Source organism: Strigops habroptila, chromosome W (assembly GCF_004027225.2).
Source record: "Strigops habroptila isolate Jane chromosome W, bStrHab1.2.pri, whole genome shotgun sequence".
NCBI classification, from domain to species: domain Eukaryota; kingdom Metazoa; phylum Chordata; class Aves; order Psittaciformes; family Psittacidae; genus Strigops; species Strigops habroptila.
Genome location: NC_044301.2, coordinates 9,795,210 through 9,810,346, shown reverse-complemented (window position 1 = coordinate 9,810,346; position 15,137 = coordinate 9,795,210). Strand labels below are relative to the sequence as shown.

Sequence of the window (15,137 nt, the reverse complement as noted above, 5' to 3'; positions counted from 1 at the left end):
TTTGGTGGCCTTCTATGATGGAGTCACGGAACTGATGGACAGGGGCAGAGCAGTTGACGTCATCTACCTGGACTTGTCCAAAGCGTTCGACGCTGTCCCGCACGACATCCTTGTCTCTAAATTGGAGAGACATCAATTTGATAGATGGACCACTCGGTGGATAAAAAACTGGCTCAATGGCCGCACGCAAAGAGTTGTGGTCAACGGCTCGATGTCCAGTTGGAAACCTGTAACGAGTGGTGTCCCTCAGGGATCGGTGTTGGGACCGGTCCTGTTCAACATCTTTGTCGGTGACGTGGACAGTGGGATTCAGTGTGCCCTCAGCAAGTTTGCCGATGACACCAAGCTGTGTGGTTCGGTTGATACGCTGGAGGGAAGGGATGCCATCCAGAGGGACCTTGACACGCTTGTGAGGTGGGCTGATGCCAACCTTATGAAGTTTAACCAAGCCAAGTGTAAGGTCCTACACCTGGGTCGGGGCAATCCCAGGCACTGCTACAGGCTGGGCAGAGAAGAGATTCAGAGCAGCCCTGCAGAAAAGGACTTGGGGGTGTTGGTTGATGAGAAGCTTAACATGAGCTGGCAGTGTGCACTTGCAGCCCAGAAAGCCAACCGTATCCTGGGCTGCATCAAAAGAAGCGTGACCAGCAGGTCGAAGGAGGTGATCCTGCCCCTCTACTCTGCTCTTGTGAGACCTCCCTTGGAGTACTGCGTACAGTTCTGGTGTCCTCAACATAAAAAGGACATGGAGCTGTTGGAGCGAGTCCAGAGGAGGGCCACGAGGATGATAAGAGGGCTGGAGCACCTCCCATATGAAGACAGGCTGAGAGAGTTGAGGCTGTTCAGCCTGGAGAAGAGAAGGCTGCGTGGAGACCTCATAGCAGCCTTCCAGTATCTGAAGGGGGTCTATAAGGATGCTGGGGAGGGACTCTTCCTTAGGGACTGTAGTGGTAGGACAAGGGGTAATGGGTTCAAACTTAAACAGGGGAAGTTTAGATTAGATATAAGGAAGAAGTTCTTTACAGCGAGGGTGGTGAAGCACTGGAATGGGTTGCCCAGGGAGGTTGTGGATGCTCCATCCCTGGCGGTGTTCAAGGCCAGGTTGGACAGAGCCTTGAGCCACATGGTTTAGTGCGAGGTGTCCCTGCCCATGGCAGGGGGGTTGGAACTAGATGATCTTAAGGTCCTTTCCAACCCTTACGATTCTATGATTCTATGATCTAAGTCCTGATTGTGTGTATCTTCTGGTAGAAACCATGTTGCATCTGGATGCCAAAGCCCACTTTTATCCCTTTGAATTATACTTTCCTTCTAGATCACATCAAGTGTAAGGAACAACAATGCTAAGTATGTAGACCTCATAACAGCCTTCCAGACCTCATAACAGCCTTCCAGACCTCATAGCAGCCTTCCAGTATCTGAAGGGGGCCTATAAGGATGCTGGGGAGGGCCTCTTCATCAGGGACTGTAGTGGTAGGACAAGGGGTAATGGCTTGAAACTTAGGGGAAGTTTAGATTGGATATAAGGAAGAAGTTCTTTACAGTGAGGGTGGTGAGGCACTGGAATGGGTTGCCCAAGGAAGTTGTGGATGCTCCATCCCTGGCAGTGTTTAAGTCTAGGTTGGACAGAGCATTGGGCGACATGGTTTAGTGTGAGGTGTCCCTGCCCGTGGGAGGGGTGCTGGAACTAGATGATCTTAAGGTCCTTTCCAACCCTAACTATTCTATGATTCTATGATTATTGAAGGTGAATATGCCAACACCATTTTTAAAGTGGAAGAAACCAGTGGTGATGTATATGCATTTGAGAGGCTAGACAGAGAAAAGCAAGCAGAGTATGAGCTGACAGCACTCATTATTGATAGAAGAAACAACCAGTTGCTGGAACCCCCATCCAAATTCATTATCAAGGTTTGTGATATTAATGACAATGTCCCCATGTTTGCACAAAAAGTATTCAATGGATCTGTCCCAGAAATGTCACCAGTAGGTATGTTCTCCCATCACTCATTTCCCTTCATGTCTCTGGTTAAAAAGCAGATTTTATACTAAATATGCTCTTTGAAAATCCTTTTCTAGGAACCTCAATCACCAAAGTGACAGCTGTAGATGCTGATGACCCAACAGTTGCAGGTCATGCCACAGTTACCTACCAAGTCATTAAAGGAGACGAATACTTCACAGTCAATGACTCTGGTAGGTCAGATACGCAGATGTCCTCACACTTTGTCCTTACCTTACACTTAGGAGAAAATGGAGTTTTAAGCATTTTCATTCTATACAAGGGGGATAATAACTCAAAAATATAATTTTAACCATAATTTAGAAAGATTTTTCATTCACACTCATACAATACCACTGCCTGCATCTGTAAATGAACTAATAAAGTCAGGATATCAGGTACTGTGACCTAAATGAGAAGATAAAAGGTAAGTTTTTCCAACTGATGAAGATACTGACTAGGAGCTAATGGAAGTTCCTGTTTTCACAGTTTCGCATAGATACCATTCCTTTGACCAAATAGGAAAAGGGAATACATAAATTCTGAAGCAGCATTCAGCAATCAATAACTCAATCCTCTGCCTTCCTAAACTCTCTTGTTAAATTTTGCCCAGTTTTACAAATAATTCCAGTATCACTTGTAACCATACTTGTCCTCCGGAGCAAATAACTCGGACAAAGTGGTGCTCAGACAATCTCTCTAGATGCTGTAGTGACCAAGTTTAGACATTGTTAGACTGCTTCTAAGCACAAAGATCAGTTTAAAGGAATGTATTGTACAAAATCCCCCAAATATTCCATCATGTAGAAAGATTTCTAACATTTCTAGCTTTGGAAAATTGCTACTGTGAAAAGTACTACTTAGAGCTGAACGTGTGGAATAAGACACAAATTTGCTGTCAGGATTAAGACATGTTGGACATGCTGCAAAATCTAATAATATTCAGTGTTATTTTTTCAAAGGTGTGATTTCTACAACAAGGGCTGATTTAGACAGAGAGAATCAATCAACAAATGAAATTATCATTAAAGCAAAAGATGCTCCAGGGTCTTCTGGGGATTCAAGTACAGCCACAGTCATTATCACTTTAACCGACATCAATGACAACTTCCCCATATCCAAACACCGTAAGTATAACACAAGTGCTGTATCATTTGGAAACCAAGGGTTGACACAGCTGTAACAAATTTATGTTTAGTTCATCACAGTTCAACTTTTCTTAAAGGTGGACAAAAGAATCTTGCATGTTCAGAAGGTCTTCTGTATTTCAGCCCTAGCTATACATTTCCTGGGTGACACACACCTACAGGAGGAAATAAAAATGAGTATCAACTTCATCACTTTGTACAAGATCCTGACAATTTTGAGAATTAATTATACTTTCTTTAAAAAATACATCAAAGTGCTGTCTTCAGAGATACACAATGCTGAATTCCCAAGGAAACCTTTTTATGTATGTCTATAAAATAAGAACAGTTTTTAACTAAGTTCTAACTTCCATGTACACACTCTTTGTCTTTTTTGTTGTGCTTTTTTAACAGCATCATTTCACTTTAAAGTTCCTGAGAACATTTCAGCAGGAGGAGAAGTTGGCAGAGTCAAAGTAGAAGATATTGACGAACCACAACACAGAAATATGAGATACGGTTTTGTCAGAGGAGACTACAGGGACACCTTTGAAATTGTAGCAAATCCATTTACAAATGAAGGAATCATTAGGCCAAAGAAGGTACTTTTCCTATAACAAAGATTATTATTTTGGTTTTCCATGTGTAATGAGTTTGATTCAGTTTGAGACTAGCAGCAGGAAAAAATGGAAATGCATGGAAGTCAGCATGAAATACATTCATCCTGAAAACCCTGTTCTGCAGGCTCTGTGAGAAGGAGACCTGGTGATTTCCACTGCCAGTCCCTGGAAAATCTAGAATTACTGCAGTGTGCAATGGGGACTATGTCAGATATTCAGGTTATGCACTTCAGACTCCTCTCAAACTTCAGGTCTATCTAATGGACTCTTCACATCTGAGTCAGTGATTTTAAGAGTTGAAACAACTGACCGAGTCAAAGAATCTTTCCCTTCTGCAGCCCAAGTGAAACCAAAGTAGAAAACATAAACAAGTCCATCTGACCATTTCTAAAGGTGCTCTTTACAGTTTAGCACTTGCTCCAGCCTGAGCCTCAGCTCCCTTACTTTTCTCAGGGTGTTTTCAGAGCTTCCCCACTAATTCCTTATAACTTTTTAAGAGGGCCCAGACTCTCCAAAGCCTTTATTATGGTTTGTTCTTTGTTTTCTAGTTCTCAGACCAACTTGATTTGTACCAAGGGATGGACATTCCTGCGTTATGCAGAGCACTGGCAAGCAACAGTTCATTGATTTCAGTAACTTACAGTAAAAAAAAAAAAGAGGAGGGAGGACTATAAATCACCTCCTGTAATCCTCAGAATGACAGGAATGTGGCTTTCACTTCCAAATGTCTCTAACTGTTAAGACTAGAAATGTCATTAAGAGGAGAAAACTTTAAGAAAAAAAAGTACCAAGTATTCCAAGACCAGCAGTGAAGTCTTCAGCTGTGGTCACACTGGTTGTAAGCAGCTTTCCTTCCCCAAATGCAGCCCTTCCCCTAGTCTGCCCAAGACTTGAGGAATGCATTGCTAGCAACATCTGCCCAGAGGAGGAGGAATAAGAGACCCCACACATATACACACACTGGGTGATTTGGAATCGGCTCATCTTTCAACGTGCAGTGGGCAAAGTTCACCCCACTGTTTTGTAACATGCTTTTAGCTATGCACATTTTAAATATGCATCTATGTGAGATAACATTTCAACTGCTAGATAAACAGTTGGAGCAGACTTCCGTTTGCAACATCTACTTGAAGAGAAAAACAAGTCACCACAATTAATTCCTGTGTATTTCACAGTGCTTCCGTAATCTCAGGCGATAGGGCAAAGGGGCCCAAACTTTGAAATGGGTGATGGCTTGGGCATTTCTTACTGCCCTAGCTCCTGGCCTTCCTTCCATTGTGTGATGCCTTTCCTAATCTCAGTTGATGGGAAGACCAGGGAAGCAGATGTCATTTATCACTAAATGTCCCAGCTATCAGTCAGAGCAGCTATGAAGTCTGCCTTGAATGGCAGCCAAGAAGAGGAGAATCTGGTCCCCAGCCTTTGAAAAAAAGAAGCTAAACAAGTTTTGGTAGCTGCAGAATTATAAAAAGAAAATTATTTAAACCAAGAAATACTTGCTGAATTTAGAATACCGAATGAATGTCTTTAAAAAGAGAAGTTGCTCAAGTTGCTCTATGAAAAAGTTCAGTTTGGGAATGCTCTAGCATTCCCAAGAGACTAGCTAAAATACAATTTGCTAATAGTTCTAAACATGAATTAGGGCATAAAGATTAAATTTGCTAATGCAAAGTTTACTTCGACATCTCCAAAGGCAAAATATCTGTGTTGGTCTTTTTTCTAGGCCCTGGACTTCGAAAAAGTAGCAGAATACAGGTTCGACATTGAAATAACTGATCCCACAGTTGATCTTCACTATTTTAAATCCAGTGGCTCTAGGAGCATTTCAACAGTCACCATTGAAGTCGCTGATATTGGTGAGCCTCCTGTCTTCACTAAACTACCATATGAATTTAAAGTAAGGGAAAATGATCCAGAAATAAGAACATTTGGTTCAGTTTGGGCACACAACCCTGACGCAGCTAAACAGAAAATCAGGTAACACGACCCCAGCTTTAGCAATTCTATTTTAAAGTGGATAATTAATTAATGATTCCAAGAATTTTATGCAGAACTGAGACATTGGCCCTATTTTTCAGAACCTGCATGCCAAAAAAAAAAAAAAAAATCCAATTTGATTTTTCCAGCACTGCATCCATGGAGATATATGGTAACCAACAAATACGGACATAAATTACATTTACCCACATAATTACTACACAAAGCTACTGATAAAACATTTGCACAAGAAAAAAAAATTTATAGGAAAATGCATAATCATGGATATCTTCACATGGTTATAATTTATTGTTACATTTTGTCTTGTAATAACTCTCCCAAGCATGCGCTTTGAAAATAATATAGACTTCTGAAACAGCAAAAGACAATAATCCGGAAAATTTTCTGATAGATATATTTCACTTTCACAGCTTGTGTAATTTTAGGGAAATATTCTCAGACTGCCTCATCAAGATATTAACATAATTTGTCACACAACAACTCTCTGACCTTCCACTATGAAGAACTTAGGTGAAACACAGTATTATCACCCTTGCATTGACATTATCCCTTTTTACACAAAAAAACAGATTTGTCTAGTCCTAATGGAGACTATATCAGGGTATCTGATAATGGAATTATTCAACTTCCCAAGCCCTTGGACAGAGAATTCAGTTCCTCATACAACATCACTGTAGCAGCTCAAGAAATCTTTGAAGATGGTAAGTGCTATCCACTTCCCTATTGGAAAGGAATCAGTGTACAACTTTACAGCAGGACTGTGTCTTATCAAAAAAGGAGAGCCACAACCTGACAGCCTGTTTCCACTAAGCTACAAATGAAAGGGATGCTTGCAGAGTTTGTACAATAAACTGCCAAATCAAACGAATACCCACAAATGCCCAAGAGCATCTCTGCACAGGCATCTCCATGTAGCTTCCTCAAGTTCAAGAAGCAGGGCAGGGCCAGGGCCAGGAATGCATCGCATTTAGGGGAGGTCAGCCTTTTCTGGAGGGTGAAAGATATTTAATAATATAGACTGCCCTGGATTCAGCTGTAGCAGTTATTTTTCTCCTTCTTAGTAGCTGGTGCAGTGCTGTTTTTGACTTTAGCCTGAGAACAACGCTGATAACACACCGATGTTTTTAGTTGTTGCTAAGTAATGTTTACTCTGACCAAGGACTTTCTCAGTCTCATGCTCTGACAGGGAGGAGGGGAAGCTGGGAGGAAGCAGAGACAGGACATCTGACCCAAACTAGCCAAAGGGGTTTCCATACCACTGCATGCCATGCCCAGGATAGAAACTGGGGGCAGTTAGCCAGAAGGCCCAGGTTGCTGCTTGGGTTGGGCTGGGTATCAGTTGGCGGGTGGTGAGCAATTATACTGTGCATCACTTGTGTTTATTGTTTTCTTTTCCTTTTCCCCTTTTAGTTTTATATTCTCTGCCCTTGTTATTTTCCTTATCATTATTATCATTGGTGGCAGCAGTAGTAGTTTTGTATTATACCTTAGTTACTGGACTGTTCTTATCTCATCCTGCGGGATTTACATTATTTCGATTCTCCTCCCTATCCCTCCGGGAGTGGGGGGGAAGAAGGGGGGGAGTGAGCAAGCGGCTGCGTGGTTTTGAGTTACTGGCTGGGCTTATACCATGAAAACAGCCAAGCCTTGCAGAGCAAAAATTAGCAATTCAGTTTTATCACACGAATGCTCATATAAGATTCAGAGAATGAAACCGTTTCAAAATACTAAAAGGAACATTGCTGCGTAGATCATTATTGTAGTATTCATCAAAGTGCAAGTACTTTCAGGCACAAACAGTGTTAGTATTTGTGGGTTCAGATGTTTGGCCTCAGACACAAGTATTTAGCCCATACATGTGAGGTTTGTTTAATTAATTAATTGTTTGTTTAATTTAAATGTGTCACAGACTGGACTTTGTGATGGAGTCTGTTAGAGCACACGAGGTATTATTTCACCTTTAATTTATTTTTTTTTTAAATCTCTTTGGGACATAATCATTATACATTTTTTGTATTTTATACAACTAATCTACCCCAGGTTGAGGCTTTAAAAAAACAAGCATGACATTCAGGAGTGGCAGCCTCTACAACATTCAATGAAGGAGTCATACTTGAACACTAGAAGACAGCCATCTTGGATATTTAAATGAGCTGTATGTCTTGGAGCATAAGACTTTTTTAATGCTTTAATTACACAAGATTTCCTTTGTGAAAGAAGGGGCAAGACTGCTCTTTTTGAAGACCTACAAGGAAATTACTTGCCATGAAAAAACTTGAAGGGGACCATCACAAGATACCTTTGTCCTGCCCTTTACTGAAGGGTTATACAGGATACGCAGCCCAGCTCTAACTTAAATCCTGTAAGCAGTTTTATCACTGGACGCAATGTATACTGAAAATTATGACCTCTTCCATCTTTGTAGATAATCATCAGGATTTCAGCTACTGACAATGATGAAATATCACCTAGAGGGTTCTTCAAATACTCCCTGGCCACAGAAGATAGCAACTTCTCCTTGGATGAGAACTACGGTAGCGTATCCCTGCAAAGTATTTTCTCAGCTAGTCAAAATGAGACACTAGGACACAGGGGAGAAAAGCTGTAGCAATGAGCTATGACTGCTCTAGGTGAGTGTCCTGGATTCAGCTATAGCAGTCATTTTTCTCCTTCTTAGTAGCTGGTGCAGTGCTGTGTTTTTTAACTTTCAGCCTGGGAACAACGCTGATAACACCGATGTTTTTAGTTGTTGCTAAGTAATGTTTACTCCGACCAAGGACTTTCTCAGTCTCATGCTTTGCCAGGGAGGAGGAGAAGACGGGACGAAGCAGAGACAGGACACCTGACCCAAACTAGCCAAAGGGGTATTCCATACCACAGCACGTCATGCCCAGTATATAAACCGGGGGGAGTTACCAAGAAGGCCCGGGTCACTGCTCGGGTCCGGCTGGGTATCAGTCGGTGGGTGGTGAGCAATTGTATCCTCTCCCCTTGTTATTTCACTAATCGTTATTATCATTGGTGGTAGCAGTAGTGGTTTTGTATTATACCTTAGTTGCGGGACTGCTCTTATCTCAACCCGTGGGAGTTACATTCTTCCGATTCTCCTCCCCATCCCTCCGGGAGCGGGGGGAGGAAGAAGGGGGGGAGTGAGCGAGCGGCTGTGTGGTTCTGAGTTACCGGCTGGGCTCAAACCACGACAGTTCTTTTTGGCGCCCAACGTGGGGCTCGAAGGGTTGACATAACGACAGATCTGACCAGAGTGTGTCTAATCATATTTGTGATAAGCATTCATTGTTACTGCTCGTCACAATGGTGATTATTTGGCTCTCAGACTTGTTGCGCTTGTTCTCAGAGTTTCAGCATGTTGTACCTTACTTACAGCCACTATTTGCTGTTTTAGTGTTTATCGGCTGGGGGGCCTGGGCTAAGGTTCTTGTTTCACTGTGCTTCATGGTAATGACTTGTAATACAATAGACTCATTGATCATGAAACTGGGCTGGTTTGTGCTTCCAGCGTGGCCATCACCTCTATACATTGGGAGGTATATAATGAAATATTCTAGCAATTGCATATCTTTTTTTTTCTCCTCGGGGGGTAAACTTACGAAGGAGGCATTCTCTTTCACCCCCCGCTCCCCCACCAGCCTATTTGCAACAGCAGTTGAGAGTTCTGAAGGTTTTAGATGGCCTTTGAATACCCTTGAGACCTGCCTGCTGATTGTGCTGGGGATCAGCATGTTGGCAAACATACGGAGCGTGTTTTACCCATGGCCATCCCGTCCTAGGAACATCCTATTTCGTTTAACCTCAAAAATTCAGCAGTATCAGGTTCGAATCTGGTCTAGGATTAGACTACGATATAGGAGGACCACCAAGAGATTTTCCCTGAGGCTGGACAGTTATGAGTGGCAGGGGGTGTGGGATAGTATGGGCAAGTATCTAGGCCAGCGGGCCCCTCCAGTGCTTTGGAACTTCACCACTGAACAAGTGCAACATCCGGAAAAACTAGTAAAACACTTAAACGAGGTGTGCTGTCGTCCTGGTTATACCAGAGAGGGACAAATCATGGCAACGTGCTTGGGCTTGGCCTACGCCTACAGAGCCCTGCTCAACACGATCCAGCACCTTCAAAGGGAAAAAGATGTCTCTGGATCTGATGGCAAAGCAACAGACAACGCAGCTATGCCAACTACAAGCACAGCAGCTACTCAGACCCTGACCACAACAGACAACATAGCTACTCCAACTTCAAATACAGCAGCTACACCAACCCCAGTGACAAGCACAACAGCTACTCAAACCCCGACAGCAACAGATAATGCAGCTGTGGGTGTTACTCAACTCCCAAGCACAACAGCTGCACCAACCCCAGCAATAGACATTGCAACCACTCCAATCCTAGTGGCAGACACTGCAGCCACTCCAACCACAGTGACAAACACTGCAGCTAAACCAAATGGCCAGTTTGTGACAATGTCTGTTGCCCCGGTAAGCAAAAGCAGACGAGAGGCACAAAGAGCAACCCGCGAAGCGAAGAAAGATGAAGACCCAATGCCATTACTACATGCAACAGCATCTGAACAAGAGTTACTACTACGTGGGTCAGAGGAAGAGGAAGAAGAAGAAGAGGTCACTTCTCGACCCCGGACCTCAACCGAACTGCGGAATATGCGAACAGATTTCACCCGTCTTCCAGGGGAGCACATTGTCACCTGGTTGCTCCGATGCTGGGACAATGGGGCCGACGGGCACGAACCAGAAGGTAGGGAAGCCAAGCAGCTGGGATCACTTGCTAAGGAAGGAGGAATTGACAAAGCGATTGCAAGAGAGAAGCGAGCCCTCAGCCTTTGGAGGCGGCTCCTGGCAGCTGTGAAGGAAAGGTTTCCCTACAAAGACGATATTACAAGTCGCTCAGCCAACTGGACCACGATAGAGAAAGGCATCCAGTCCCTGAGGGAATCAGCCATTCTAGAGATGATCTATCGTAGGCCGGATGCCAGGAACACATCCGTAGATCCAGATGAAGTCGAATGTACATGACCCATGTGGCGGAAACTTACACGGAGTGCGCCATCATCATATGCCCACGCATTGGCATCAATGACCTGGAATGACGGAATATCACCAACAGTGGATTTCCTGATTCGTCAACTCCGAGAGTTCGAAGACAATCTCACCCCTTCCATCATTTCAGCTGTGGAAAAACTCTCCCAGGAGTTCAAACAATTGAGAGAAGATTTATCCAATCTATCCAGCTCCCCATGTATACCAACCCATGTCTCAGCTATTAACAGAAGGCGCCCTACTGCTCGAGAAAGAAAATATAGGAGGTACACGCCACGGGCCACCCTATGGTTTTACCTGCGGGATCACGGAGAAGACATGAGAAAGTGGGATGGAAAACCTACCTCAGTTCTAGAGCAACGGGTGCATGAACTGAAGAGGAGAACAATGGTCAAGGATGATCCTCCCAGGAAAGCTGCTGCTCCAGTCTCTGGTGAGCAGTTTCCCAGATGGAGTGAAAGAGCTGATTTTACTCCAGCTCCTGTGATAAGGAATACTAATCCCTTTCTGCAAGACAGAAGTGGAGAATTTTATGATCACTATTAGAGGGGCCCTGCCTCCAGCCAGGTGGAGGAGAGGGATAATCGGGTTTACTGGACTGTGTGGATCAGATGGCCTGGCACATCAGTCCCACAGAAGTATAAGGCTCTAGGAGATACCGGTGCACAGTGTACTCTGATGCCATCAAGGTATCAAGGGGTGAAACCCATTTATATTTCTGGAGTGACAGCAGGATCCCAAGCGTTAACTATGCTGGAAGCTGAAATCAGCCTGACCGGGAGGAAGTGGCAAAAGCACCCCATTGTGACTGGCCTAGGGGCTCCATGCATCCTTGGCATAGGCTATGTCAGGAGAGGGTACTTCAAAGACCCAAAAGGGTACCGATGGGCTTTTGGTATCGCTGCCTTGGAGACAGAGGAAATTCAACAGCTGTCCACCTTGCCTGGTCTCTCGGAGGATCCTTCTGTTGTGGGGTTGCTGAAGGTCGAAGAACAACAAGTGCCAATTGCGACCACAACAGTGCACCGGCAGCAATATCGCACCAGCTGAGACTCCTTGATTCCCATCCATAAGCTGATCCGTAGACTGGAGAGCCAAGGAGTGATCAGCAGGACCCGCTCACCCTTTAATAGCCCCATATGGCCAGTGCAAAAGTCTAATGGAGAGTGGAGATTAACAGTAGACTATCGTGGCCTGAACGAAGTCACACCACCATTGAGTGCTGCTGTACCGGACATGCTAGAACTTCAATATGAACTGGAGTCAAAGGCAGCCAAGTGGTATGCCACAAGTGATATAGCCAATGCATTATTCTCAATCCCTTTGGCAGCAGAATGCAGGCCACAGTTTGCTTTCACTTGGAGGGGCGTCCAGTACACTTGGAACCGACTGCCCCAGGGGTGGAAACACAGCCCTACCATCTGCCATGGATTGATCCAGACTGCACTGGAACAGGGGCAAGCTCCAGAGCACCTGCAATACACTGATGACATCATCGTGTGGGGTGATACAGCGGAAGAAGTTTTTGAGAAAGGGAGGAAGATAATCCAAATCTTGCTGAAGGCCGGTTTTGCCATAAAACGGAATAAGGTCAAGGGACCTGCACAGGAGATTCAATTTTTGGGAATAAAATGGCAAGATGGACGTCGCCAGATCCCCACAGACGTGATCAACAAGATAACAGCCATGTCTCCACCAACTAACAAGAAAGAAACACAAGCTTTCTTAGGTGTTGTGGGGTTCTGGAGAATGCACATCCCAAATTACAGTCTGATTGTAAGCCCTCTCTACCACGTGACCCGGAAGAAGAATGATTTCAAATGGGGCCCTGAGCAACAACAAGCCTTTGAACAATTTAAACGAGAAATAGTTCATGCAGTAGTCCTTGGACCAGTCCGGGCCGGGCCAGATGTGAAAAATGAGCTCTATATCGCAGCTGGGGAGAATGGTCCTACCTGGAGCCTCTGGCAGAAAGCTCCAGGGGAGACTCGAGGTCAACCCCTTGGCTTTTGGAGTCGGGGATATAAAGGATCCGAGGCCAGCTATACTCCCACTGAAAAAGAGATACTGGCAGCCTATGAAGGGGTTCGAGCTGCCTCAGAAGTGATTGGAACTGAAGCGCAGCTCCTCCTGGCACCCCGGTTGCCTGTGCTGGGCTGGATGTTCAAAGGCAGGGTCTCCTCTACACATCATGCAACGGATGCTACATGGAGTAAGTGGGCCGCACTAATTACACAACGAGCTCGAATAGGAAATCCCAGTCGTCCAGGAATTCTAGAAGTCAGCATGGACTGGTGTCCTATGTTCAGCTATAGCAGTCATTTTTCTCCTTCTTAGTAGCTAGTGCAGCGCTGTGTTTTTTAACTTTCAGCCTTGGAACAACGCTGATAACACTGATGTTTTTAGTTGTTGCTAAGTAATGTTTATTCCAACCAAGGACTTTCTCAGTCTCATGCTTTGCCAGGGAGGAGGGGAAGCCGGGAGGAAGCAGAGACAGGACACCTGACCCAAACTAGCCAAAGGGGTATTCCATACCACAGCACGTCATGCCCAGTATATAAACCGGGGGGAGTTACCCGGAAGGCCTAGATCACTACTTGGGTCGGGCTTGGTATCGGTCGCCGGGTGGTGAGCAATTTTATCCTCTCCACTTGTTATTTCACTAATCATTATTATCATTGGTGGTAGCAGTAGTGGTTTTGTATTATACCTTAGTTGCGGGACTGCTCTTATGTCAACCCGTGGGAGTTACATTCTTCCGATTCTCCTCCCCATCCCTCCGGGAGCGGGGGGAGGAAGAAGGTGGGGAGTGAGCGAGCGGCTGTGTGGTTCTGAGTTACCGGCTGGGCTCAAACCACGACATTACGGGACTGCTCTTATCTCAACCCGTGGGAGTTACATTCTTTTGATTATCCTCCCCATCCCTCTGGGGGCAGGGGGAGGAAGAAGGGGGGGAGTGAGTGCGCGGCTGCGTGGTTCCGAGTTACCGGCTGGGCTCAAACCACGACTGTGAGCTAAATAACTATTTATTTTTAAAGTCTTAACTTATTTGAAAAAAATCCTGTTGCTTGTTGCCGCCCAAGTTTTACTGGCTTCCCTAAAGGCTGGTTCTGTCCAAGAGGAAGATGCACCAACTGATTGATAATCTATAAGGAAAATCTGGTGGAGATTATCACTTAATTAGATGTCCTTACTTCTTCCAGATAACACATCTAATATCACTGTCAAATATGGACAGTTTAATCGTGAGCTTGCCAAAATCCACTACCTGCCTTTCATCATCTCAGGCAATGGTGATCCTGAGCTGAGCAGCACAAATACACTTGTCATCAGTGTCTCCAAATGTAATGAAAAAGGCAACTTCACTTTTTGTGAGGAAAGAGCTAAACAAGTTGGAGTTGGTATACAAGCACTGGTGGCAATTTTTATCTGTATCTTCACAATCATTGGTAAGTATTTGACTTTTGTAGTGTTCTACACTAGTGTTCTAGTTTTCTTTGCAGTAATCACACTGCTAATTCTTCTAAGAGACACAAGAAGGATTTGAGCGGTCTTGGGAGGAATGCAGCAGAGATTCACGAGCAGCTCGTCACTTATGACGAAGAAGGTGGGGGTGAAATGGATACCACCAGCTATGATGTATCTGTACTCAACTCTGTCTGCAAGAATGGTATAAAGCCGGAAGCAGTTCCCTCTCCATATGCACAAGTCCAAAAGCCTCCTGGAAATGTAACTTCTGGTGCTGGAGAAATGGAAATTATGACCAAGGTTAAGAAGGATGAAGCGGACAATGACAGGGATTTGCTGCCATATGACACACTTCACATTTATGGCTATGAAGGTGCTGAGTCCATTGCAGAATCTCTCGGTTCTTTGGAACCCAGCTCCTCAGACTCAGATATTGATTATGACTTTCTAAATGACTGGGGACCCAGGTTTAAAATGTTATCTGAGCTCTATGGATCAGAACCAAATGAAGATTTTGTGTATTAAGTTCAAATTAGTCATGAATTTTCTCCCTCTCACTACAGATAGACATCAGGAGACTGCCAATGGCCAAAGAAGAACTCACAGCTGTTCATCCAAGCTGTACTAGAATTTCAGACATGAAGAAACAAAAACTGACAACCATAGGGTTAAAAAGAAACACAAAGATCACATATATTGACTTCCCCCAGCACTGCCACCCTTGCTAACATGCAGTTCTTTCCCAAAAATTGCTGTTCAAGGACCTGCTCGAGTCTTCTAGAACATAACTCCTCTTCCTATCCAGATAGACATTTCTCCTTAAAAAGTGGTTTTATCCCCAGTTTCTCCTTCATT

The 15,137-nt window shown here is 44.3% G+C and overlaps 1 protein-coding gene across 1 annotated transcript in view; it reads left to right on the top strand.

The window, feature by feature from the left end:
- The window catches only part of LOC115619244 (cadherin-5-like), a 181,654-nt gene extending 166,752 nt beyond the window's left edge, over positions 1–14,902 (top strand). Inside the window, 11 exon segments of the mRNA XM_030511294.1 lie at positions 1,316–1,351; positions 1,738–1,990; positions 2,080–2,196; positions 2,965–3,129; positions 3,544–3,731; positions 5,473–5,729; positions 6,300–6,486; positions 8,173–8,281; positions 14,018–14,263; positions 14,318–14,335; positions 14,338–14,902. Coding sequence (XP_030367154.1) covers positions 1,316–1,351; positions 1,738–1,990; positions 2,080–2,196; positions 2,965–3,129; positions 3,544–3,731; positions 5,473–5,729; positions 6,300–6,486; positions 8,173–8,281; positions 14,018–14,263; positions 14,318–14,335; positions 14,338–14,807 — 2,046 coding nt within the window. The 3' untranslated portion in view covers positions 14,808–14,902.
- The last annotated feature ends 235 nt before the right edge of the window (positions 14,903–15,137 follow it).